Consider the following 25,129-nt stretch of genomic DNA (forward strand, 5'->3'; position numbering starts at 1 on the left):
CCAATCCCCCCTCTAACCAATTCCATCCAACCAGGTTTTCTCAAATACAGTTTGTTGCCTTTATGCTCCAGGGGCTCTTTTTCTTACCTTCTTCTTCTTCCTTCATTCACATTCTTTCCCTCTATATGCACCTTTATTATTATATACCTTTGGGCTCTTCTTCTTCTTCTTTTGCTGCTGCTGCTGCTGCTAATTTATTTCTTCCCTTTTCTTGAGGATTGGAGTTTTTTGTTTGGGAAGGAAGAGACGCTTTTTACCTGTGCACACCGCCGCGTCTTATAGCCTAGCGGTCACGTAAAAGGTGCGCGCATGCCAGCTCAAGCTAAAAGGAATGTAGTCAGTCAACCAACAAGAAAGCCTTTTATTTTCTTAATTCATTTTTTTTTTTCTCTTTTCAACCATTTCTGTCTGTGGTTGATTTATACTTTTTGATGGTTATCTTACACTTTTTTTTTAAAAAGAAGCCTTTGGGGACAAAGTTGCACCGGTCGTACAGTTATTTTATAAAGGCAAAGAGTTCAAGGAGCTCAAGTCTACTTAATAAGCAGTGACCGTTTGCTACCTACTCGCAGGATCAAATGACAAAACAGGTTCCTTGCAATTTTGGCTTTAACTGAAAAAAAAAACGACATTTCTTGTAGTCAAATTAACCGGTTGGACGCACCATGATTTCGGGATACATTATTTCGCGTCGATAAATTGAGGGGAAACCTTAGATTGGCATTTTCCCGTTATTCGTCCAATTGATTTTGTCATCGACGAAAATTATTTATGCGTAGCGTAACCCATATTTGATATGTTTTGTCCTTTTTTCTTTCAGAAGCGCTGGCGAATGGCGATTTGCATATGCTTGCAGCAGTCGATTTATTTTTCTAAACTGGCAATGCTGTTTCCATTTTCCTGACTGAAGCTGAAGGACAAGAGGGAAGGCGATCAATTGAGCCTCCATTTAAGACTTGAGCAAACCCGGCTTTATTCTCCCATTTATTTTTACTTTAACAGAATTACCTCGATTTGAGGTATTTTTCTTTCACAATGACTGATGCCGGTTTCTTCAGAGTAAGTGTTAATATTACCCGAATTACATTGTTTGCAGCATCCCGAGACGCCAACTCGGTCGTAAAATTCTTGCTTGATTAGTTGTGAAATCTCTGTATTGTTAACTGATGGGATGCATTGTAATATTTGAATTCTTTCAACAGGGCACCTCAACTGAGCAAGACAATAGATTTAGTGACAAAGAGAAGAAGCTTTTGAAGACTATCAAATTTGCTGAAAATGTGACTAAAAAGGTAAATGATTAATCTCCTGTGAAACTTTAATAACATCATTGTTAATATGTGTTAAAAAATTCAGGTTGATATGAGCAAAGTTAAGTTGGAAACCATCAAACCATGGATCACAACCAAAATTACAGAACTCATGGGAGGAATTGAAGATGATGTCCTGGTGGAATATGTTTTTAATCAGCTCGAAGCTGACAAGGTAATATCCTTTTAATCTCAGCCGTGTAGATTTATCTTATGGGAAACATTTGCCACCAAAGCTTTTCACCAATCATTCTCCTGTTCATCTTATGCAATCTTTATATATCAGGCTGAAAGAGCCATCATGTACTAAGAATGATTGAACGTCAGCTCCTTTGCATCTGGTTCTTGTTTGTAATTTGGTTTAATGTGAAAGATAAGTTACGATTTAAGTTTTCACCACCCAGATGGCTTTGATTATATTTTGTCTGTGCTCATGCTCATCTCAATATCTTGTACACTTTTGGGTCCTGTGTTATGAAGACTTAATGTGGAATTGCATCAAAGCCTTGTTGTCACCATGTCACACACACCACCTTGACATGATGGATACAAGGATTCTTTCTCGACCGAGACCTGGTCGCATTATTTCGAGGTCTTCTCTTCGAATTGATTCACCTTTTGGCCTGTTCCGTGGACGATTCCTCTTGTCGTCGGTCACGATGTCTATGGATTTGGATTTCCAACGTTTCGCAGTCGACCGATTGAAGGATTCACTCCTGCGAAATGGTGGAATGCGGCCCATTCTATACCGTCGAGTCATGAGAGGCAATTCTGGGATCGCCTTTTGCCCAGCCTATGCATCTTTCCTGCCTTCTCCCCCAGTTGATAGTTAACCGCACAGTCGACAACAAGGAAAACTCCTGTGTGGTTAAATCGGGCTCTGGTCGCAGTAGGCCTACTCAGAAATCGTGTTGAGAAGCTGAGAAGAAGAGATCCTTTCGTCTCGGCCCAAAAAGCAGGACGGTACAGTCGACAGAGATAACACTCCTGTGCCGTTCGCTAACGTGGTCGAAGCTGCTAGATTTGCCTGATAGATGACGACAGACCATCCCATCTTTAAAAATCACCTGATCGATCGCATCGTGGTGCCGGGGTAGCCATCAGGAGTAGGACTAGTCAGATGACGACCCAATAGCTGGGCGGTACAGTCGACAGGACAACTCCTGTGCCGCTCGCTTCGTGGTCGTCTCATTGATACCGAGTCGCCGGTGTTTTTATGACGGATGGGAAACTCGGTTCTCTCTCAACGCCCAGATTGGAAAAAGAGAAATAAGAGATTTTTTTCTGTTGTCACTCTGGCCGAGCTCTCAGGCAAGAATAACAAACCAAAACAAACTACGTAAAACAGCTTATCCTTTTTAAAGAGCAAACCCCTGAAAGGTATTGCTCGCTTAATCCGCCGAGATCATACCGAAACCTAATCTATTTGTGTCCGTTTACTTAAGTATCTCTTTTCCATTTCGGTTGTTTGATTTATCTGTTATTTGTCTTTCTTTTTTTTTTCTGAAAACCAATAGAACCCTGACCCTCGTCGCATGCAAATCAATTTAACTGGATTCCTCAACGGCAAGAATGCCAGGATTCTGATGACTGAATTGTGGGATCTTTTACTATCTGCCCAAGAATCGTCTGCTGGAATTCCGGAGGTCTTTATGGCACAGAAAAAAGAAGAAATCAAATTAAGAAAGGTATGCAACCATCGGAAATAATTCGCGGTTATAGTTTTGTTTCAATCATTTTCGTCTTTATTGGTTTGCAGGAAGAACAAGATCGAATCCAGGAAGCAATCAAAAAGGCCGACCGGGATCGGCGCGCTGACCGAGAAAAGGAACGCAACGACCGTACTGACAAACGAGCTTCTAAAGATAGAAGCCGTAGCCCCAACAAGGACAGGGTGATCAAGAAGGAAGGAGACAATCCCCGTTCTTCACCTCGTCGTGACGGCCGACGTCCTTCATTGGAGCGTCGTTCTCCTAATCGAGGCAAGGCGTCGCCACCGCCCCGTCGTCGCTCACCTGCCAGATCGCCAGCAAGGCGGTCGCCTCGTCGATCTCCACGTCGATCACCTGTTCGTCGCTCCCCAGCTCGCCGTTCTCCTGCACGCAGATCTCCCGCTCGTCGCTCACCAGCTAGACGATCACCCGTTCGCCGCTCTCCCGCTAGGAGATCTCCAGTTCGAAGGTCCCCAGCCCGCAGATCTCCTATTCGTCGATCACCGGTCCGCAGGTCACCCGTTCGAAGATCTCCCAGGCGTTCACCTGTTCGTAATCATTCTCCTCGGCGTCCTTCACCACGCCGTTCGCCCGTGAGGAAGTCGCCCGTTCGACACCGGTCAGCGGAACGTCGTCGCTCTCCGATTCAGCGAGACAGGTGATTCAAACCGACTCCATTGTTGTTTTATTCATTTTTTATTTTCTAAATTAATTCTTTTCGCTTGTCAGATCTCCTGATCGCCGTGACAAGGAACGTCCTCGTCGTTCGCCAGAGCCGAAAAAGGATGGAGCCTACAGCGATAAAAAGCCGGCTGCTGTCTCCGGTTTACAGGTAGAAAGCGTGTAACAAATTGCTTGTTGTAACTTTCCTCGTAAATTCAAGGCGACACCTTAATGATTTTTTATTTTCAGGCGAAATTGATGCAGATGGCTGGACAGGATACTTCATCACTGGCCATAGTTTCCGCACCTTCTAAACGTCGGTCCCCGTCGGCATCATCCAAATCGTCTTCATCGCGCAGTTCCTCATCTTCATCATCTCGTTCTGCCTCTCCTAGTAAATCATTGATCAGATTTAAAGGAAATTAGATTTCTTAAATTAATCTAACTTTATTTTACCGTTCTAGTCCAGCGTAAAAGTGATAGTGTCCAGAACAAACGCAACTATCGAGGCCATCAAAGTTCATCACCAGAAGCCCAGCGTCGAGCCCAGCGTGGACCAATGGATCGTGGTCGAGGAGTACCGGATCGCCAGATGGAAAAGAGTCGAGAACGGGAGAAGGAACGGGATCGCTTACCTGCCCGTGATAAAGGTCGCGAGAGGGAACGTGAGAAAGAAAAGCCACCAACAGCTGGTCTTCGTGGCAGTAGAGCGTAAGAACCTCATCTAAACATTTTTTTTTTCAAATCTTAATAGACTTTATTTGAAATAGAAGAGGTGGATCCGGACGTGGAAGTCGCAGTCTGTCTCGCACTCCTTCGCCGTTCAGAAAGGAAAATGATTCCCGTTTGAGGTATAAAAATAATTTTTTAATGATTTTTTTCCCCCTTCTAAATTATGTTGTCAATCGTTCAGGACCCGTGGCCATTCTGAGAGCCCGATCCCGGATGTGAAACGTGATATTAAGAAGGACAAGCGCAAGGATGTTGAGAGAGATCAGTCTCCTCCTGAGAAAATGTTGAAGAAGCGCAAGCCATCTCCTTCTCCAGTCAAAAAGGTAACAACATTTGATTGCCGTGAATTTGTGTGAAGAACAGTTTGTTAATTAATTTTGGTTTTGATTTAGAAGAAGAGGAAGTCGTCGTCCGGGTCTGAAGAGTCGGAAGTAGAAGAATCCGAGTCTGGAGAATCGTCTAGCGTTGAATCCACTCCGGACAAGAAGAAACGCAAGAAGGAGAAGAAGAAGAGGAAGGAAACCACTTCTGAGTCGTCAGAGGTGAGTGCCGACTCTCAACTGAAATTGAAGGGTTGGAAGTTAGTTTAAAAACGAATTTTTCAATGTTTCCAGGAATCTGGCGATTCGGAAGAAGAGAGGAAAAAGAAAAAGAAGAGCAAGAAAGAGAAGAAGAAGAAGGAAAAGAGGAAGAAAGAGAAAAAGAAGAAGTCTAAGAAAAGCAAATCCAAAAGGCGTCATGATTCTGACGAGGAGTCAGAGGTGAGTGATTTCAAGTTTTTAATTATCAATTGTCAATCAAACGGGGAATGAGAAGTACCGTTTGGATTTTGTTTTAGTTGATTTTTTTGCATTTTGATAGTCTTGTTTTAGTTCGATGCGCATATAATTTTATCTGAGTGTCTTTTATCAACAATTGGACTAGGATGGCATAGTCACACCTTCGGCGGAATCGGAAGCTTTGGAACGACAGCTGAGAGAAAAGGCGTTGGAGTCGCTGAGTCGGCGTAAAGAGCAACGCAAGTGATTTGACAACAAATATGAATTGGACAGAATATTAAAAAAACAAAAGAACTTTTTTCATTTTTTTCATTTTGAACTTTTCTGCCTAGTAACGCCTAACGTGGAAGTTTGATTCATGTCGCCATTCGTTTAGTTTTCCTTAAACGTCTCCCCCATTTTCAAGAGTTTCGTGAACACTTTTTTAAAATAAAATTGGTTGGAATGAATCTGACATTATTTTTTAGAATGTTTCTTTAGGAAAAAGTTATAGTAATGTGGTGAAGAAGAAATCTGAAAGAAAATTCTGCCGGAGTAGAAATGGAGGAGAATCTGTCATCGACCCTTTTTCCCCCTGAATCTCGTGTATACATTTTCGTAAGTTTTAAAAAAATACTTCAAGTTAAGACATTAGTTTAATTTGTTTGACTAGGAATTTAACCCTTTCAAATGTTTTGGTGGAAGCATTGTTTTCGTATTGGTATAGACGTGCGTACGATTTTTGTGACGAATTTGCTACGCCTCTCTTTGCTGACGTAACTAAAATGAAATGTCATTGCCATTTAGCCCCTCGAATAATTTACAGCTTATCTCCTGCATTACAGATAGTGCTATGAACTCGATATGTGAGATAGAATTCGTCAGAAGAAGAAAAAGTGATGGAAGGACACAATGAGATAAGGTAGGTAAGAAGGAAGGAAATCAACTTCCGATGTAGTTCTGATTTCCTAGCAATTTCGTTAACGACTCGTAGAAGGTTATGGCTCCAAGGCAAAACGCACAGCTGATGGTCTTCGTTAGTTCCAGTTCATCACGGATATCATTTCCTTCTGTTGCCTTTAACCTTCTAAAACGTGACTTATGATGAGGACAGAACATCTCACTCCGGCAGTATTACAGCATCAGTCTTCCTGAGTGGTCAAGATTCGTGAGATATTCATAAAAGTGATTTTTTCAACTGGGAACTGCAACATTCCTAAGCACAGTTTTTTCGGCCAAGAATTTATTTGAAGAAATGGATTGGTTGACACTGAGTGGAGGTGCTCCGTCATGGATCCTTATCCCACTGGGGATATTTTACGAAAATCAATATTACACCAGTGACGAATGTTTAAGTGCGTAGGCAATATTTCCATCTTGTTATTATTTTCTTAGATGATAATGCAATAATTGAATATCTTGTGATTTCTAGCCTTTCTTGAAAATCTTACTAATCAACTAAATTGCGATGATCCCAAAACTCATTCACGGCGGCGGGGTCTTGGATTCGTAGACATAATAAACAGGGTAAACTTAAAAAGCGTAACTTTGTGACCTAGGTGAGTACCATGTCCCCAATCTTTGGTTTATTACAGGACCTAAAACACATATTGATTTGCTGCAATAAGGATCAACCTAGTATCTTTCGTTCTACAGTAAAGTAAGCAATATAAATTTCTTCTTGTTAATTGATTCAACGGTGCGTGCAGTTATTCCTACCTGTTATTTTCGTTCATTCAAAGGCTGTTGGTAGGAATAACTTCGCCTATCGAGTGTCTGGTTTTTGAAGACGCACCCAATCAGAGAGAAAAGTCACCCCATATCATGTGCGAATTGAATCAACTACTCTACAATGCCAAGGAATCTTTCCTCGATCCCAGGACTACTCGATCCCTAATCGATCATATCGTTCGTATTTTGGAAAATGTATGTTCTGACGTCTGACACCTATTCTTCGCTTTACATTTATAAACTTTTTATTATCCCAGCAACCAGTATCAACTGAAGATAGCGAGTCTGTTAACGATTCGTTGTTACTGATTCGAAACATACTGCACGTTCCGGAGCGCCCTTTATCGTCAATCTTTCAAAACTATTCCAACGAATGTTCGCAACAGAATCGGGTCGTGTGGAACCTATTTGTCCAGGGGTTTGATCGCCTTCTTATTAATTTGTTGGCATCTTCACACAAGGTACCACAGATAACTTAGCCTTTTGTTTTTGGATTTACTTTAGATTTTGTTGAAACTTTTTTCCTATAGAATGACTGGGTAAAGACAATAGCGCAGCTGATTGCTCTCCTGTATAAAGATCGATCGGTCGAGAGTATACAGAAACGATTGGGCGCGTTGAGTTCCATCGTGACCGAATCATTCGACGATGATGGTGATGAGAGCAACACGTCGTTTTATAACGTAAAATGTCAACAAGTTGAAATCAAAATGTCCTACTAGTTTCACCAGGTTTTCATACCATTTAAAATTTTATTTTCAGGTCGATCCTTGTAATACTTTTCAGTTTGTGACGAATCCCACGGCTGGTGATGTATTGAGAAATCCATCCGACACATCTTCTCCAGGTGGATTGAGTTACATAATGTGAGTTACTTTAGCAAAGAATCTTTTATTATTTAAATTGTTAAAGTAGAAGAAAACTCTGAGATGGTCTGGAGCGAATCACCACAAGAAAGAGAGTCAACGACATGGAATGCTACAGCGAATCAAAAGCCTGATAAAAGTAGAGCCCACCAATTTATCTCTGTGTTAAATGAATCATCTAAATCGGGTATCAGGAGGTATTTGCGCATGGAAGGAAAACAGAAAGACAGTTTCGTTTAATGATGATTTATTCAAGGCGTATTAAAGATAATCGAGACGTGAGGAAAATTTCGTCTCCTAGGAAGAAACATAAGAGGAAAAAATTGAGAAAGCGCAGTCGCTCGGATCCACACACGATGAAATTCCACTATACACCGACAGAGGAAGGCATTGTACAACTTCTGAAAATTTTCACCGTCGATTTCATGCTGAACGGTAACACAAATTAAAAATTCCCGGGTTATTTCAGTTTACATTCATCGATTTCCGCAGGGTACAACACACTCGTCTGCCAATTGCATCGAAAACTGCTGCAACAAGACGCCCTTCCGCTGGATAAATCACACTTCCTCTGGCTCATTACCTATTTCTTGCGCTTCACTTCTGAGCTAGAGATGGACGGGGAACACCTTAAAGATGTTATAACCATCGATGTTCTGTGCTACCTGACGTGGGAGGCTGTTTGCGAGACGGAAGAATTCCAGCTGAATTCGTTGCGGGCCGATGTCGACCTGAAACCTTCAATGCACAGATTACATCTGTGTGTAACTGCCATTCAAGAATATCTCCAAGCGGTGGAAACATATTCGCGCTCTGGGGCTGAAAACAGCCCGTCTCAAATGCATGAAGAGCGAATCAGTCAGATATGTGGTTACCTGCCAGCTATTCGTGATTTGTGCCTACTTTTCCTACTCCAGCTGCGTCATTTTGATCCTAGTATTCAGAGCAGATATTATCTATGTGATATTATCAAAGCTAATCATGTGCTACTGCTGACACTGGAGAGGGCCACTCCGCAACCGACAACTGGAACGAATTTCGATTTACGCCAACATTTACAGCAATTTTGCACAAAAACGATAATAGCTCGTTACGCAATGGCTCTGGAGAATTTCAAAACAAATGGGCTTTTAGTCAACGACTGCATCTTCACCATGTTGCACCACGTCGGTTGCGATTTAGATCGAGTGGATCTTTTAATCGAGCCGGTTATTTTACGCACATTCAGCAAAATCTGGGAGGATGCTTTCAACGCAAGTTTCTATTTTTATTTCGCCTTTCTCTATTTAATCAATTTGTCTGTGATTTTTAGATTTGCGACGATTGGTATGATTTGACCGAATATGTTGCGCAGAAATACTTTCGAAAAATTCAGAGCAAACCCCATTATGAAACGGTTTCGCCACGCAGGAGCGAATTCCGGTCCATCGAATCTGAACATCAGCGAGTCTCATTTGATGTTCCAGCCGAACAGGCGGCTGGGGAAGATGATGCCGTTTTTCTTGAAATGCCTCGTACTGATATCGAATCGCTCATTAGTCAACTCATACAAACAGGTTCGATTTTAATTTCTTTTTTGTTAGACCTTAAAGTTCAATTACCACGTATTGGTCGATAGGGTTCCAGAAGCAATTGAACTGGATTCAGTCGTCCTTATTGACAGCGTGTTCAGCTCGTTTGGGGGCTTACGACGGCCAGGAATTCCGGCATCTAATTGCTTGCATCAGTCTTAAAATGAATTTGTCGTGCCCAATAGTTCCGTGGACGGAAGTGGAAGCATCCGCTCTGCGTTCCGAGCTTTTCCTCTTACTTTTACATCATATTGGCCTTATCCCGCCCGCTCCTCATGCGTTTCTTTATCCTCGTATCCCTTTTGAATGGTCAGCCAATACTTTGTACAGCTTCGCTCTATTTTTTGGCCCGGTCCTTCAGCAGGAGGTTGACTTTGACTTGACAAGGGTTAGCAAAGTTGAGCTACCGATTCCTAACTCGCCTGTTTTTCTGCCTATTCCTAATTTCCCTATCGATCAAGCTGGGTCTCCATTTCATGCAGCAGAGATCACCAAATGTGGGCATAATGATTACCTCGACACTACCGATCAGAATCATCTGCCAATCGATAAGTATGCTTTATTGTATTTTGTTTTCCGTCTATTTCAAGTTTCAAGACTTTTAATTCATCATTTGGAAAACAGTATTCGATCGACCAGCTCCCTTGAAGCCTTCAAAATGGACTCGAGTGAAGACGAAGAAATGGAAGACGAAGTTATTAAAGCATCCGCCTTATCAACGGAAGGATGAACGTGAACCAACTGTCTGTGTTGCAGACACATTATGGCTCTTGAATTATTTTGCGTTTTTTTTTTATTTTTCAGTGTCTCCATGTTTGTGGTAGCCTACTGTTACTGTTGCTAAACCCAAATTGTTGTGAAAACATATGCATTTATGGAAAGTTATAAAATAAACAAATTCAGTAAACCTATTCCTTCAAAATATTATGTCCCAAATCCCAAAATATGAATCGATTATTGACTCTTTTAATTCAGGAGGTTATTTGATATCTTGAATTTTGAGAATCTAAAAAGAATATTTTTTAACATGAATACAACACAAAGAGAACAAATTTTCGTAGATTTAGTATTTTCTATTTTCGTCCAGCCAGGTTCAGGTCAGGCTTCGGCTTTGCCGTTTTCCAATTCCCAATGACGGCAACGTTTTCAAAATAATAGCAGAGCACCGCGCGCCCTCTGTCTTCGGCTCGACCCTCGACGGCTCCTTCCTATTCCGCTATTTACATTTTACCTGTCAGAGTGTCAGTTGTTCTTCTCCAGTTCTCCCTCACAGTCACAAAGGTGTTCGTATTCTCGTTTTTTATTTTTTTTAAGGTGTTCGAGTCTTTCAGAAGTCGCGATATCACGTGCTTTTTATACAAAATTTGGTTAACCTCTTTTATTCTTGTCATTTTGATCAAAGTTAGATATTGGGTTGGGTCATATTGCCAAGGCTAATTCTGGGACTAATGTCGGAAATGGAAAATGAACAACATTTTGATGTCATCAAAGGGTTACACGGTGCATTTTTTTTTGAAAAATTGCTTTCGATGAAATTTTTCTATTTTTGTTCTTATCATTTGATTGCAGTCAAACACTTGAATGATGTACTGGAAAAAATTTTCAAGTACTTGGATGCTGAAAGCCTACTAAATGCAGAACTCACTTGTAAAGCTTGGAAAGCAGCTGCTTCTGTTGTGAATCAAAAGAAACTGTGGAAGTTGTTGCTTAAAAAAAAGGTAAGATTTAACTTGTTTAATGGTTTGATGATTTTTAATTTGTCTATATTTTGCTTTCTAGATGTCAAATTCACCGCTGTGGGAGAGAATTAACTATTGCCTAAAATCAAAATTCCTACAAACATTCAGTGATAGTTTTTCATCCCGGAATATCTTCAACAAATTTGATTATACTGCTAAGGTAATTTTATTATTAGGCTAGGTATTAAATTATGTTATATACCTGAATCTCTAAAAATCATATAAGGCTCTACAAAATAACTGGCTGAAAAATGACTTGACCAGGGACTATGTTGATTGTGATGTTGGATTGCGGAGGTGTGTCTTCCAGATGCGCAACAAATTCATTTCTTTGTGGGAACCCACCAGTGGTATATTTAAAATTTGGAACAGAGTTACATTGAAAGTGGAAGAGGTAATTTTAGAGACAGATTTAAAAGTGATGTCTGTTAGGTTTAATTGATTTGGTAAAGATAAGTCACTAAATCTATCAATGCTGGGTTTTAACAGGTTTATCAGGGACCTCCACTTCAATTTGATTTAGATTTTGAATTGTATGAACATGCACTGATGTATTCATTGAATGGACATATTTACATAAGAAATCTCACCACCAAAACGGTGATTTAATAATTTCTTGAGAAATTTTATGTTATGTGATGATGAGTCACAAGAGTCAAAACACGAGAGGTGCGGTTAAAGGTGTATTGAGAAACAACCAAGACAACTGTAACACGATTACAAGCATAAGCGAGTGACCGTACAATCGAGACCTCAAATAGATCGAATGTCCGATTTATATACGGGATGATGAGCGATGGCTTGTCTGATGGTAGCCATGCCTGTTAAAGTAATTAAGAAGGTGCGTATGGTAAACGCATCAACAAGTGTGAGAACTTGTCAATGGCTTTGCCATATGCTGTGAATTAACATTACAGTTATAAGAAAAATTTAATTGAAATTTTAACAGAACTTCAACATTTTTGTAGACAAAAATTCATAAACCTTTTGGATCGGATAATGGGAAATCGATAAGCTATTTTCGCATCGAAAACGGATTTCTCTGTGCTACTGTTGGCCAAAAGGTAATAGTTTAAATTCGATATGTTCTATTTTCTTTATTATTTTTCGAAAAATGTATGGCCGAAGGTCCTGAAAACAAAGAAAAACAAATAATCACACCTTTCATTTTTATCTCTAGAATCGCTTAAACTTCCGTAGCGATGTTGTTGTCTGGAAAATGAAATCTCCAACTGAAATTGAATGGGAGAATCCCAAGACAGTTCCATCCGTGAGAATGGACAACACAAGAATCTCAGTGGATAGCAACTTCATTATTGCTGCTCATCATGGAACGTCTGACACTATTTGTGACGTATATCTCATGTCAAAACCTCAGGGAAAACCAAAATTCATAAAACTTCCGGTGGGACGTCCTGAACTTTTATTTCAAGATGGAATTCTTCTCATGGTCACGAATGAAGGCGAAATCAAGTACGGTGTGAATTAATAATTCTCTTAATGAAATGTAATCATTTTGTGATTTAGAATCGTAGATGTGGCGACGAGTAACTCGAGAATTATTGCCAATATTGGGGTGGATTTTTCGGGACGCAGTAATTTCTTGAGGTATGTAATGTTTAAGTGCTCTTATATGTACCGGAAAGAATTTTTTAGAAAATATTTTGACAATCAATAGAATTCATTCTGGCTATATATTTGCCTTTTCCCTTGTTGGATGCTCACATGGATCTCGAATTCAAATTTGGGATTTCAAAAAAGCCACTGATCCCACAACGAATCTGCCTCTTCCGCCATTTTGCTCTTATACTGTAATTTATTAAATTTATGTGGCTACACTTATTATTTGCATGTTTCATAACTGTTTTTTTTTTTTTTTTTTTTTTTTAAATTAAAAGGTGTATATGGAACCACCACTGGTACTTCACGCTGACGCATTTGGAGTACTGACAGTGAACCGAGAAATTGGACCTGTGAATTCGCGCGATATCATATGGGCACTCAATTTTCTACCAATCTGCAATTTTTGCAAGCAGGTTAAGAAACGTTTGCTTAAATGTGCTTCGTGTATGTCTGCCAAATATTGTAGTTCCGTTTGTCAGAAAGCTGACTGGAATCATCACAGGTATTTGTGCCGAAAAACAGAGAAAAATGTTCCCTTTACTTTGGCCTAAACTATGGGTTTGCCATTTGGTTAATGAAAGGAGTGGAGAGGTTTTCATGATTTGTGGATTTTTTTAAACTTAGTAAATCATGCTTTTCTATGACCAAGGTATTTGTTAATGTAGAGAATCTATCGCCGGAAAAATAAATAAATAATCGCACTTAAAATTTTTCGTTTCGTAGTTAAGCTTGTTCCCTATGTTAAGAATTGCGATCAATTGTGTAACTTTGGTAACCCGATTTTGTATGTAAAGTGTAAACCTTATATTTTATTTTGTTCAAAAAACGAAATATATACCTTCTTTAATTCTAATTGTTACTTTTGCTTGTTCTGTTTGTTCAACAATGTTTTTACAGAATCTCCCTAGAGTAAAGGATATTGAGCTAAAAGGTTACGGGATAAACTCGTCTGTTTTAACAGAGTGATAGAGACTAGAGAGTACTCTACTCTCTATCACTACTCACTATCACAATGAACTTATTTACTTCTTCACAAGCCGTTACAAATTTCTCTTTTATTTCTCGTTTTTAGGAAGTGACACTATTTTTAATAAACCTAGGTGACATGTAAAAAGTTGTAACTTGTAAAATAATAGGAGGGTAAAAAAAAATTATGAATTTTGAATTTCCATGTGGAGTCCTATTTACATACATTGGCAACGTCTTCCTCTTCCAAAAAATGCAAAACGCAAAAACGCCCTCCTACGGCTCTACTTTTTATTGTATTCACAATTCACTATTCAGTATTCAGTAGGATCTGCCGATCTGATAGGTTTAGCATATAGCGTTATTGTACTTATATCACAACTTAAACTGAACTCGCCTTAAAAAAAACCTTGTCAAAGTATAAACACGAAAGCATAATTTGTATCTTGTATATTTCTATAATTGACAACATTTTGATACAAGTTAGATACGTATTACCAAGGCTAATTTGGGTACTAATGTCGGAAAAAGAAAATGAACAACATTTTGATGTCATCAACGGGTTACACGGTGAATTTGTTTAGAAAAATTATTTGTAATGACATTTTTATTATTTTTGTTTCTATTAATTGATTGCAGTAAGACACATGAATAATGTAGTGGAGGAAATTTTCCAATACTTGGATGCTGAAAGCCTACAAAATGCAGAACTCACTTGTAAAGCTTGGAAAGCAGCTGCTTCTGGGGTGAATCAAGAAAAATTGTGGCGAGTGTTGCTTCAAAACAAAGTATGTTTTACCCTTACACAGTCCAGCTTTATTTCATAATTTTTAATTTGTCTATGTTTTGCTTTTACCTTTGCTTTTTAGATGTTAACTTCACCGCTATGGGAGAGACTTGATCATTGTCTACCATCAAAACTTACTCAACCTTCCAGTAATAGCTTGTCATCCTGGAACCTCTTCAACAAATTTGAGTTTACCGTTAAGGTAATTTTGTTAAAATTTATTAACTTTTATAATTAATAATTAATAACCCTGTAAATAAAATACAAGGCTCTCCAAAAAAACTGGTTGGAAAATGACTTAAACAGGGACTATGTTGATTGTGATGTTGGATTGCGAATATGTGTCTTCCAGATGCGCAACAAGTTCATTGCTCTATGGGAACCCATCAATGGAATATTTAAAATTTGGAACAGAATTACATTGAAATTGGAAGAGGTAACTGTAAAGATGGATTATAAACAAGATGCCTGTAATGGTTTAATTAAAAAAGCACTAAAACAGTTAACATGTGTTTTCAACAGGTTTATCAGGGACCTCCACTTCAATTTGATTTGGATTATGAATTGTATGAACATGCACTACTATATTCATCGAATGGGCTTATTTATATCCGGAATCTTACCACAAAAACGGTGATTTAATCAATTCTTTAGAAATTATTCCATTAAATAAGAATTGAATTGAAATTTGTACTTTAACAGCACTCGAATTTTTTTCTAGACAAAAATTTATAAGCCTTTTGGATCAGATAATGGAAAATCGATAATTTATTTACGTGTCGAAAACGGATTTCTCTGTGCTGTTGTTCACCAAAAGCAAACGGTAGTAGTTTCAGATTAATATTATTTTTTTATTGCGTGTCGAATAATCATTTATTTTTTATTTCCGTCTCAAGTTTCACATGAACTATCGTAGCGATGTTGTTGTCTGGAAAATGAAATCTCCAACTGAAATTGAATGGGAGAATCCCAGGACAGTTTCATCCGTTAGAATGGACAACACCAGAATCTTAATGGATAATAAATTCATTGTTGTCGCTCATCAAGGACCGTTTGATACTACCTGTGACGTCTATCTCATGTCAAAGCCTCAGAGAAAACCAAACTATATCAAACTTTTAGTGACACATCGCGAACTTCTGTTTCAAGATGGATTTATTCTCGTGATTACTGATAAAGGCGAAATCAAGTACAGTGCGATAAATTCATTTCTTGATATTGGCGTGTAATATATTTTATGTTTAAGAATCGTGGATGTGGCGACGAGTAACTCGAGAATTATTGCCTCTGTCGGCGTGAATTTTTCAGGGCGGAGTAATTTCTTGAGGTAGTTATGTAATGTTTAAATGATATACATTAGAAATAATTTTTGAGAAAATATTGTGACAATCCACAGGATTCATTCTGGCTACATATTTGCCTTTTCTTTTGTTGGATGCTCACATGGATCTCGAATTCAAATTTGGGATTTCAAAAAAGCCACAGACCCCACAACGGAACTGCCTCTTCTGCCGTTTTGCTCTCATAAAGTAAATATAATTAACTATCTATGGTTACAACTATTATTTGAATGGAACTAATCTGTGCATTGTTTAAAGTTGTTTATGGAGCCAGCAATGGTACTTCACGTCGACACATTTGGCGTTATGGGGGTGAACCGGGAAATGGGAAATGTCAATTGTCGCGACATCATTTGGACACTCAACTTTCTACCAATCTGCAATTTTTGCAAAAAGGTTAAGAAACGTTTACCTAAATGTGCTTCATGTAAGTCGGCCAAATATTGCAGTTCCATTTGTCAGAAAACTGACTGGAATCATCACAGGGATTTGTGCCGAAAAACCAGAGACTATGAAGAGAAAAATGCTCCCTTTACTTTGGCTTAAGCTATGGGTTTGCCGATTGGTTAAGCAATGGATTAATGGGTTTTCATCCTATTTTTCTTTCGACCAAGACATTTGTTAATCTAGAGAATGTATCACCGGAAAAGTAATCGTGCTTAAAATTTTCCTTTTTAAGTAATTATGCTTGCACCTAATGTTGAGGATTGCGATCATTTTTGTCTCACTGCTGGTTTTGATTGTTGTTGTCGTTTGGTTTCGTTAGATCTAACCCGGATTTTGTACGTAATCGTATTTTATTTTGTTTTTAAAACGAAATAATATACCTCCTTCTTTTAATTGTTATTTAGTTGTTTTTGGTAACTAATGTGTTTACAGAATCTCCCTAGATTATAGGATATTGAGCTAAATATTTACGGGGTAAACTTGTCCGTTTTAATATTTGTGTTTAGTAGCGCAGAGTAAATGTTGGACGTTTCAACTAAAATTGAAATAATGGTGTTCAAAGTGCTGAAGGATTCCATCGCTTAACTTCTTCATAAACCGTTATCTCATTCAAGGTACAAATGATTGTTTTTTTTTCTTGTGTTTAATAAGAAGTGACATATTTTATTATCAACAGGTGACATTGTCTCACTGGATCTCCTTCGGTCAGACGGATTTGTATTTGTGACTGCTCACCGATTATTCGTTCGACTGTATAATTTGCGAAATCAATATTTTTCACTTTTTTCGCAATAGAGTTGGAAGCTTGCCTATTAGTGCGAATCAATTGAACAGAAAGCTGATTATGGCAACACTACAGATAAACGTGTACAGTAGAAGTACAGATAGAAGTGTACAGTAGGAGACTTTTAATCAACAGAAGAGAAGATGCTTTCAGCCATCAGTATGACGACAAGTCTTTGTGCGGTAAATAATATATTTCTTTTTAAAAGTAAATAGGTAAATACCGTAAAGTGTGGTGCCTAAGTTGGTGTCTGATGAAAGGAAACTCAATTAACTTAATTAGGAACTTTTATTTTATTTTTTATTTTTTTTTGTTAGAATTGGTTATTAGAACTAATCCAGAATTAGTGGAGCTCTAATAATGCAAAAAACAAATTCTTTAAAAAAATTTAATTTTAAGTATGATTAACTCAAGAGTAGATATATAAAGATGCAAAGTCAGAGGCTCAGAGTGTGTCCTTACATATTAAATTTGGTGGGCCTACAAGATACAACTGACCAAATCGTTCGAAAACATTTTATTTCACATTTTTTTTTTTACTGATGCGCAGTTTTAAAATTATACGTGACTCAACAAGGTCTACGGAAGTTCGATAAAAATCTGTATTCGATCAAACTTCAAGGTCCCTTGCTAGGCGATCAGTGGTCTTATCGCAAATGAAACTGATGCAAAATGACACTTTCATGGCCATCTTAATTTCCATCAGCACCAGCCACAGCCCCTCAAAGATTGACTGCCGCCATATGAAATTGGTAATGAAAACAAATATTGTTGTTTTTTTTGTTTTTTAAATTTATTTTATACTTTAATACCGAATACTAGTATACTAAGAAATAAATTTAACGTAAAATAATAATTAACATTAACATTTTTGTTGGTTCTGTTGAGAAGCATAGGGATACTTCTGCGTCTTAGTCTGGTCGTAGTTAAATTGCGTAAATTAATTTATCGCTGTACTGTTGATAAACAATTTTGCGTATTTTTTTTTTTTTTTTTTTTAGTTTAAAGTTCAAGGATCATCTGTTAAATCCCTAGTCAGTGCATCGTTGGGGTCATGGCGTTCGATAGTACGTGCCGCACGCGAAAGAAATATAGCCAAAACATGTTCCTATAAATCTCAACAGATTGTATGGCTGATTCGTAGAATTTACAACTTTCATTTAATTTTTAAGGTCGTAGTAAAATTTCAATCTCAGCAATAATAATTATCAATCACCCTTGAAGTTAATTCTTCGATCTGAAAGAACTTCACAATCCTTGTAGTCGTACGTTTTACTTGCTTTCGTGCAAATAAAGCATTTTTGAAGGCTAACGTGAGAATAAGATAGAGATCACATTACTTGTTACCAGCATATAAAAAGGAATAGAAATGGCATTCACATCAATTCACTGTCGCCAGTGATTCTTTAAGAGACTACAACACAGGATGTCACGACTGAGGCTGTTGGCCCTCGCTCTTCTCCTTGTTGCCGGCCAGTGCCATGCAGAAGGTAAAGAAAAATAATTCAAACAATTTTTCGATTTTAAAGAATTATGATTTACTTAAACTGTATTTTTTATTTAACGTCTATTCAGGTTTGTTTGAGGATGGTCAAGAATACCAGTACAGTTACCTTACTTTCACTACAACCGGCGTTCGTGACCCCACTCCATCTGGCTCCTCTTTCGGCATCCGCGGCAACTTGCTCATCCAGAAACAAGCCGGAGAAGCCATCGTCAAGGTAGATATTATTTTTAAACATTTTCTCTGTCTCAAAATAGATTGTCTTATTTAACAATTTGTATTGTTCAATAGCTTTCAGATGTGACCTTAGGTATGCACAATGGCCCCGACACTCTTCTGTCGACCGTCAAGTTCTTGAAGAAGCCCGAGTTGGTTTTGTTGGAGAAACCCTTCAAAATTTCTTTCCTGAATGGAAAGGTAAAACACGAACTCCTAATTTTTTATGAATTGTAAAAAATGTAACATCATGTTACTTTCAGATTACCGGATTCGATGCTGACGCTTCAGATGCCGAATGGTCCATCAACATCAAGAAGGGTTTGGCCACCAAGTTGCAAATGGACGTCGTTGCCGGAGAAATCGGCAAGGGCGACACTGCTTTCTTGCGTACTGTTGAGGTAAATAAAATTTCTGCAATTAAAATTACTAGAAGCGCAATAAATAATGAATTTGATTATGCAAAAAATTAGGACACTGTCGTCGGTACCTGTAACACTACCTACTCGTTCGGAGGTTCTGAAAAGGGTCGCTTGATGCTGATTAAGCAACGCACTCAGAGCGAATGCACCAACGTTCCTCGTATGGGTCACAACAGCTTCGGAGCCACCAACTGTGCTGGTAAATCACAGGATGAGCTCGTCGCCACCACTCAGCTTTACTACCAGCTTAGCCGTGGAGCAAGCAGCAACACTGCCAAGGCCCACATCATCTCATCTTTCGGTTACCAGGTTCTCCAATGGCACCCACCTGCAGGCTCTCCTTTCTACAACTTGGCCAAGTATGATCAAGTCGTTTTCTTGTGTTAGCTTCTTAAATAATTACTAACTATTTTGTTTATTTCTTCCATTGCATAGCACTACTTTGGTTCTCAAGTCATCCGGCCCCATTGCCAAGCCCATCTCCGCTTCTGGCCTGACCAAGCACTATGGCAGCCTTCGTTACACCCTCAAGCGCCCTATCCCCACACCCGAGGATATCGACTTGGCTCGCGAGGAGGATTTCTTGCACCCCGAGGAACCCCAATCCCAACAAGCTCTCCGTGCTAAGGTAAGCGATTAATAATTTATCTATTAAAATGTTGCACTGTTTGATTTAAAATTGGAATTCTTCAGGCTGTTCCCACTTTGACTAAGCTGAAGGAAGTCATTGGATCATCAGCCCTTAATGATGAAACTCTTTTGGATCCCACCGCTATGGCCGCCCTCCAGCTTTTCCAGGCAATGAGCTTGGAAAGTTTGAAAGCTGTCTGGAAAAATGTTGAAAGCGACGAGGAGCTCAAGTAATTTTCATGAAATTAGTTTTTCAAATCCAATTGATACTGATGTAAATTTTTTGTTTAGGAACTTGTTCACCGAGATGATCCCACTTACTGGCACCAACCCCGCTGCTTTGTTGATCAAGGAATTGGTTCTGGGTGGCAAACTCAGCGAGATGGAAGCTCGTCGTATGGTTGCTTTCCTCCCCTATTACTTGCGCATGCCATCTGAGAAACTGTTGACCTCCTGGGAGGATCTCTTGAAGGAGAGCCCCAGCATCAAGACCAAGTAGGATTGACGTTATAATACCTTTGTTTAAATGATTTCTCTAAATGTTTGACTTGTAAAAAAAAAATTAGGGAATTGAGAGGTGCCATTGCTTTGGCTTTCGGTCATTTGGTTGGCGTCACCTGCGGTGGCAACAAATTGCGTCCCTGCAAGACCGACACCATCAACAAGTACACCCGCATGTCCTATGAAGCCTTCAAGTCGGCAAAGACCCACCCCGAGATGATCGTTGCCTTGAGCACTCTGCGCAACACCAACTTGCTCCCTGCCATTGAGCGTCTTATTCCTCACGTCAAGAGCGGCTCCGTTCCTCACGCCGTCCGCCCCCACGTCATCTTCGCCCTGCAGCCCATCGCCGCAGTGAACCGCAACAAGTTCTTGTCTGCTGTTCTCCCCCTGATCCTCAATGCCACCGAGACCACCGAGATCCGTATCGCCGCCATCTCTACCCTGTTCCGCGTTCAACCCACTTTCCTCGAGCTGCAACAGCTGATCGCTGGCGCCATTTGGGAACGCAATCAGGAAGTTCTTAACTTCATGATGACCACCTTCCGCGTAAGTCCAAATCGAATTACAATAACATCAGTCAATTGATTCACTTTTCCTTTGCAGAACTACGCCGATTCCAAGAATCCTTGCATCAAGCCTATCGCCAACCAACTGCAATTGTTGTTGCGTCGCGTCGCCCACATCAAAACCAACTTCTTCCGTTCCAGCAACCGCGTCTTCGACTTCCAAGACCAGAAATATGGTTTCGGTGGTGGTCTGCAACTTGCCACTATCTACGGTGAAGAGTCCCGCGCTCCCCTCATCATTTCCGGACGTGCCAACTATCGCGTTTCTGAATTCAACTACGTCCCTCTTGAGATCATGATTCGTTTGGAAGGTAAATTTTAACCTTAATCGGTGAATTCTCTGTACAAAAAGTAAAAATCGTGTTCTTTCGTATTATTCCACGACCAGGTGTTGAGGATGCTTACGTCCGTCTCTTCCGCAAACTGGATCCCAAGGACTTCAAGCTGGATACTCTGAAGGATCTTTTGCAAAAGACCATGAAGATTGTTCCTCGCCAACAGGCTCCCATGAAGATGGAAATCTTGTTGCGCTCCCAAGGCTACACTTTGATGTACCGTCACATGGCCATGGAAGAAATCGCTGGACTGATGGAAGGAAAGGGATTGGTCGAGATGATCTCCCGTGGCTTGAAATTGACCCGCAGCATGGTCATGCTCGGCGGACAGCACATCAGCTGGAGGGCCAACGATGTCGGTCTGCCCGTCGGTGTCGGCCTGAGCACTCCTGGATTCGCTCGCCACCAGTTGGCATATGGCAACGTTAACCAGCCCAACAAGCTCGGCCGCTCCATCCTGGCCGATTTGGACGTCACTTTGCAAGTCGTCACTTACATGGTCGCCTACAATCCTCTCGGAGTTTCCCAGGGAATCATCAAGGCTCGCGGATCTCGCGTCCACTTGCCCGCCAACATTTTGGTCGGATTCTCTCCCTCCGACAGCCAAGTCGAAATCAAGATGAACACTCCCACCGAAGAGAAACCCCTGTCCTACCTGTTCACCAGCAAGACTGCCGCTTTCATGTGGGGCAAAGACGATTCTAAGGCTCTCTCTTACCTCAAGGATACTTGCTCCGAATGCGAACCCAAAGCTTTGGTAACCCGTGGAGAGCAATTCCGCAAAGGTAATTATTTAAAAGCCTTTATTTTCAATTATTTGACGAATTGCAAATAATGAAATTTATTTTCTGAACAGGACAAGTGGTTCGTGAAAACATCAACGAACTCTTGGGCATGGAATCCCACGTCGAAGTTTACAACTGCGAGACTTACACCGGCAAGGCCTCCATCGCCAAGGTGATGTACGAATCCTTCAAGCCCTCGGAAATCAACTCGCACGGTAGCGTGCCCGGTTTCCTCGTCATGGGATTCATGCAAATGCGCAACTACTTCTACCAATACCCACCCACTGGCGCCTGCTCCATGAAGGCTGTCCTGCACAGGACTCAAGTGAACCCTGCTGAAGCTATTGAAATCAAGTTGAAGATGGATTCTGCCGTCCCAACTGGCAAGAAGGCCGCTCCCGGCAAGACTTTCAGCAACGTCAAGGGTGCCGTCACTTTGTTGGGCTCCCCCGAACGCAAATGGAACGTCGAAGTCAACATTGAGAAGGAACCTTTCAACGTTAAATCACAGGTCGCTGTCAAGATTGCCCGTCTTGCCAACCCTGGACTTAAGGTTCCCAGCCGCGCTCTTTGCGTCAACGTCAAGACCGCCTGGGCTAATCTTCCCGAGGACATTTTCGAGACCCCGTCGACTATTGAGCCCTCCGTTCAGCGTGAAGTTTCCTTCGTGTGGGGTGAGGCTCCTTCCGACCAGTGCCCTAAGGCCAACGCCAAGGACATCTCCACCATTATGGTCAAGGTTCAGGGCAACATCACTGAAGCTCAACGTGAAGCCGCCACCAGCCGCAACACCTATCCTTATGATCGCTGCGATTTGGACCGCAATGATGCCGGCCGCTCTGGCATCGTTGGCCCAATGACCCAGGTAATGAATCGGATTATTTTTTTTTTTTTATTATTATTTGCCTTTTGAAATTACGTAATTTGAAGCAATGGATGATTCTAACGTCGTTTCCATCCGTTTAGGCTTGTTACGAAGCTGTCCTGCACTACGCCACTCCCCGTAGCTACGTTTTGGACATCCACTACGCCAACTTGTCTCCCCGTGGTCAGATGGCTCTCGCCCGTGTCGACACTATGCTGAAGGCCTCCTTGTTGCCCTACTGGAGCATGCATGCCCCTCATGGCCCCACTGCCACCGCCAAGAAGGTCATCGGTGCCGGTCACATTGAATTGAAGTTGGACGTTAACGAAGACGATGTTGATCTCCATGTCCACACCGATGTGATGCACAGCCACTACGAGAACGTGGATATCCTCAAGAACTTGGGCATGGCTCTGCGCAACGCCCGTCTGCCCATGTCGCAAATGTTCGCCATCAAGGCTGGTTTCGTCGGCATTTGCGACGTTGCCCCCAAGGCCGTCGTCACTTTCGACAATGTCACCATGAACGCTGACCTGCCCACCTGCTACACTCTCATCTCGGCCGACTGCTCTCCCACTCCTCGCTACGCAGTCTTCGCCAAGAAGACCACTGGCCCATCTCTTCCCTTGGCCGTCAAAATCTACGCCGGTGGCCACACCCTCGAACTGAACCCCGTCGCTAGCGGAGTCGAAGTTAAGGCCAACGACAAGGTCGTCAAGGTTGAAAACAACAAGCCCTACGTCTTGGCCGACAAGGACAACGTCATCCAGTACATTGTCGTCAGCAAGATTGGTGCCCGCTACTTTGTCCAGGTCCCAGTCCTCAAGTTGACCTTCCGTTACACTGGCGATGACATCACCAGCATGATCCCCGCCACCCACCGCGCTCAACATTGCGGTCTGTGCGGTGATTACAACGGCCAGTTCTCCCGCGAATTGGTCAGCCCGTCCGGCTGCAACGTCAAGGATGCCACCGACTTGGCCAGGTCTTACGTCTTGAGAGACAACAAGTGCAAGGAGAGCATCCCAGTTCCTCCATGCGTCGCTGAGCCCATCAGTGTCGGTGAACGATACCAAAGTAGCCGTTTGTAGTCAGTAGTCACTCTCACTTTTTTTTCAAGTTTTTTTCTTATTCTTTTCTTGTCGATTGGAATTTCTTAATACAAAAATGAAACCATTTCAGTTACATTTTTTTATTTTACGACATTCAAATCGGAATTTTTTCCCTTATTTTTCTTTATCTTTCAATTGTTTGTCATATTTACACATCCTCTGATTGCGCTTCTATAGCCCCACTATCTTATGAAAACTGAAATATGTTATGACGTCATCATCAGCCTCCGGCATTCTAATGTTGCAGTTGGACATATGTCTTCCTCTTTTCTTTCCTTAGTAGTGTGAATCCACATACAGCCCTAGGCAGTAAGCCAATGCTTGTAAATGAGAAAGTTGTTCTGACCGTGAAGTTCGTGATCACGGTAAGAAATGGTAGTTTTTCTTATTGTGCCCTAAGGCCGGATGTCGTCGTCGTCACCACACCACTAGTGGGTGCAAGTCACGCACCGCTAGTGATAAAATACAGCTATAGGGAGCTGATGCAACCTGTAGTGAAGAAAGGAACCAAAATCTGTCGAGTCACATTACGTCAACATTATTTAACACAATTTGCCGTTCAAGAATGACTTGGAAGCTATCTTTCTCTATATAACGCCGCTGCATGGATACAAAAACTTATCAGTTCCCGTCAGTAACCCCTTTCGAGTCGTTGGAGTAAGGAAACGCACACATTAATTTTTTAAATTATGTCGTCCAGCCAAAATCATATCACCTTTTGGAATGGGAATAAAATGCCGGTTGTTGGACTTGGAACTTGGCAGGTAAAAATTTTGAAATTTTTTCTATCCGATACCTATTCATTAATGGTAGATTTATTCATGAAAAATTTTGTTTTCTAGTCTTCAAAAGAAGAGATTCAAAAAGCAGTAAATGCAGCTTTGGAAGCAGGTTACCGTCACATCGATACTGCTTACAACTACTTGAACGAAGACGCTATCGGAGAAGTACTACAGCAATGGATTCAATCAAGAAAAGTTAAAAGGGAAGAGCTTTTCATCGTTACTAAGGTACTGCAATTGTTATTTGTTATTGAAAGTAGTGGGGAGAGAAGTTCATCGAATCGGACTGTTTTCTGTGTATTTAGCTGCCAATGATTGGAAATCGTCCAGAAGACGTGGACAAATTTCTGAGAAAATCTCTAAGTGCTCTTCGACTAGA

At 40.7% G+C, this 25,129-nt stretch overlaps 7 protein-coding genes across 21 annotated transcripts in view; 5 read left to right on the forward strand and 2 right to left on the reverse strand.

The window, feature by feature from the left end:
• The window catches only part of LOC124313083 (dipeptidase 1-like), a 1,013,891-nt gene that overhangs the window by 292,703 nt on the left and 696,059 nt on the right, over positions 1-25,129 (reverse strand). The window lies entirely within an intron of this gene.
• Positions 1-25,129, reverse strand: part of LOC124313366 (vitelline membrane outer layer protein 1 homolog) — a 242,008-nt gene that overhangs the window by 15,151 nt on the left and 201,728 nt on the right. The window lies entirely within an intron of this gene.
• On the forward strand, positions 894-5,645 carry LOC124312916 (serine/arginine repetitive matrix protein 1-like). 5 transcript variants are annotated; one of them, XM_046777483.1, is made up of 13 exons: positions 894-1,059; positions 1,203-1,292; positions 1,357-1,485; positions 2,828-2,998; positions 3,070-3,680; positions 3,752-3,854; positions 3,935-4,079; positions 4,150-4,396; positions 4,456-4,536; positions 4,599-4,740; positions 4,810-4,959; positions 5,032-5,178; positions 5,336-5,645. In XM_046777483.1, the coding sequence occupies exons 1-13, from the start codon at positions 1,036-1,038 to the stop codon at positions 5,339-5,341; spliced, it is 2,046 nt and encodes a 681-aa protein (XP_046633439.1). In that variant the 5' UTR covers positions 894-1,035; the 3' UTR covers positions 5,342-5,645. The 5 variants fall into 5 exon arrangements, with proteins under 5 accessions (XP_046633439.1, XP_046633435.1, XP_046633437.1 ...); XM_046777479.1 differs by having other exon boundaries at positions 5,342-5,645; XM_046777481.1 differs by having other exon boundaries at positions 4,813-4,959; positions 5,342-5,645.
• On the forward strand, positions 5,713-10,254 carry LOC124312858 (protein timeless-like). 6 transcript variants are annotated; one of them, XM_046777367.1, is made up of 15 exons: positions 5,713-5,793; positions 5,983-6,101; positions 6,170-6,530; positions 6,608-6,702; positions 6,771-6,835; positions 6,918-7,101; positions 7,164-7,367; positions 7,437-7,589; positions 7,669-7,753; positions 7,819-7,969; positions 8,029-8,207; positions 8,265-9,025; positions 9,085-9,328; positions 9,391-9,895; positions 9,968-10,254. In XM_046777367.1, exons 3-15 carry the CDS (start codon positions 6,431-6,433, stop codon positions 10,071-10,073), a joined length of 2,832 nt encoding a protein of 943 aa, XP_046633323.1. In that variant the 5' UTR covers positions 5,713-5,793; positions 5,983-6,101; positions 6,170-6,430; the 3' UTR covers positions 10,074-10,254. The 6 variants fall into 6 exon arrangements, with proteins under 6 accessions (XP_046633323.1, XP_046633329.1, XP_046633324.1 ...); XM_046777373.1 differs by having other exon boundaries at positions 7,822-7,969; XM_046777368.1 differs by having other exon boundaries at positions 5,983-6,097.
• Positions 10,571-13,558, forward strand: LOC124313050 (F-box and WD repeat domain-containing 11-B-like). 2 transcript variants are annotated; one of them, XM_046777739.1, is made up of 10 exons: positions 10,572-10,843; positions 10,913-11,061; positions 11,123-11,242; positions 11,309-11,476; positions 11,572-11,682; positions 12,051-12,146; positions 12,263-12,555; positions 12,610-12,690; positions 12,761-12,893; positions 12,981-13,558. In XM_046777739.1, the coding sequence occupies exons 1-10, from the start codon at positions 10,792-10,794 to the stop codon at positions 13,254-13,256; spliced, it is 1,479 nt and encodes a 492-aa protein (XP_046633695.1). In that variant the 5' UTR covers positions 10,572-10,791; the 3' UTR covers positions 13,257-13,558. The 2 variants fall into 2 exon arrangements, with proteins under 2 accessions (XP_046633696.1, XP_046633695.1); XM_046777740.1 differs by lacking the exon at positions 12,761-12,893 and having other exon boundaries at positions 10,571-10,843; positions 12,981-13,173.
• LOC124313040 (F-box and WD repeat domain-containing 11-B-like) lies at positions 11,014-16,644 on the forward strand. 5 transcript variants are annotated; one of them, XM_046777710.1, is made up of 11 exons: positions 11,014-11,051; positions 14,173-14,241; positions 14,311-14,459; positions 14,541-14,660; positions 14,727-14,894; positions 14,981-15,091; positions 15,180-15,281; positions 15,355-15,647; positions 15,705-15,785; positions 15,855-15,987; positions 16,057-16,644. In XM_046777710.1, the coding sequence occupies exons 2-11, from the start codon at positions 14,190-14,192 to the stop codon at positions 16,342-16,344; spliced, it is 1,497 nt and encodes a 498-aa protein (XP_046633666.1). In that variant the 5' UTR covers positions 11,014-11,051; positions 14,173-14,189; the 3' UTR covers positions 16,345-16,644. The 5 variants fall into 5 exon arrangements, with proteins under 5 accessions (XP_046633666.1, XP_046633667.1, XP_046633668.1 ...); XM_046777711.1 differs by lacking the exon at positions 11,014-11,051 and adding an exon at positions 13,996-14,089 and having other exon boundaries at positions 14,155-14,241; XM_046777712.1 differs by lacking the exon at positions 11,014-11,051 and adding an exon at positions 13,997-14,089 and having other exon boundaries at positions 14,159-14,241.
• LOC124312799 (vitellogenin-2-like) lies at positions 18,399-24,037 on the forward strand. The gene is made up of 13 exons (XM_046777267.1): positions 18,399-18,519; positions 18,605-18,750; positions 18,825-18,950; positions 19,013-19,150; positions 19,223-19,530; positions 19,607-19,799; positions 19,865-20,031; positions 20,093-20,296; positions 20,368-20,851; positions 20,909-21,182; positions 21,260-21,991; positions 22,063-22,856; positions 22,958-24,037. The coding sequence occupies exons 1-13, from the start codon at positions 18,456-18,458 to the stop codon at positions 23,945-23,947; spliced, it is 4,620 nt and encodes a 1,539-aa protein (XP_046633223.1). The 5' UTR covers positions 18,399-18,455; the 3' UTR covers positions 23,948-24,037.

The sequence above is a fragment of the Daphnia pulicaria genome, chromosome 9 (assembly GCF_021234035.1).
Source record: "Daphnia pulicaria isolate SC F1-1A chromosome 9, SC_F0-13Bv2, whole genome shotgun sequence".
NCBI classification, from domain to species: domain Eukaryota; kingdom Metazoa; phylum Arthropoda; class Branchiopoda; order Diplostraca; family Daphniidae; genus Daphnia; species Daphnia pulicaria.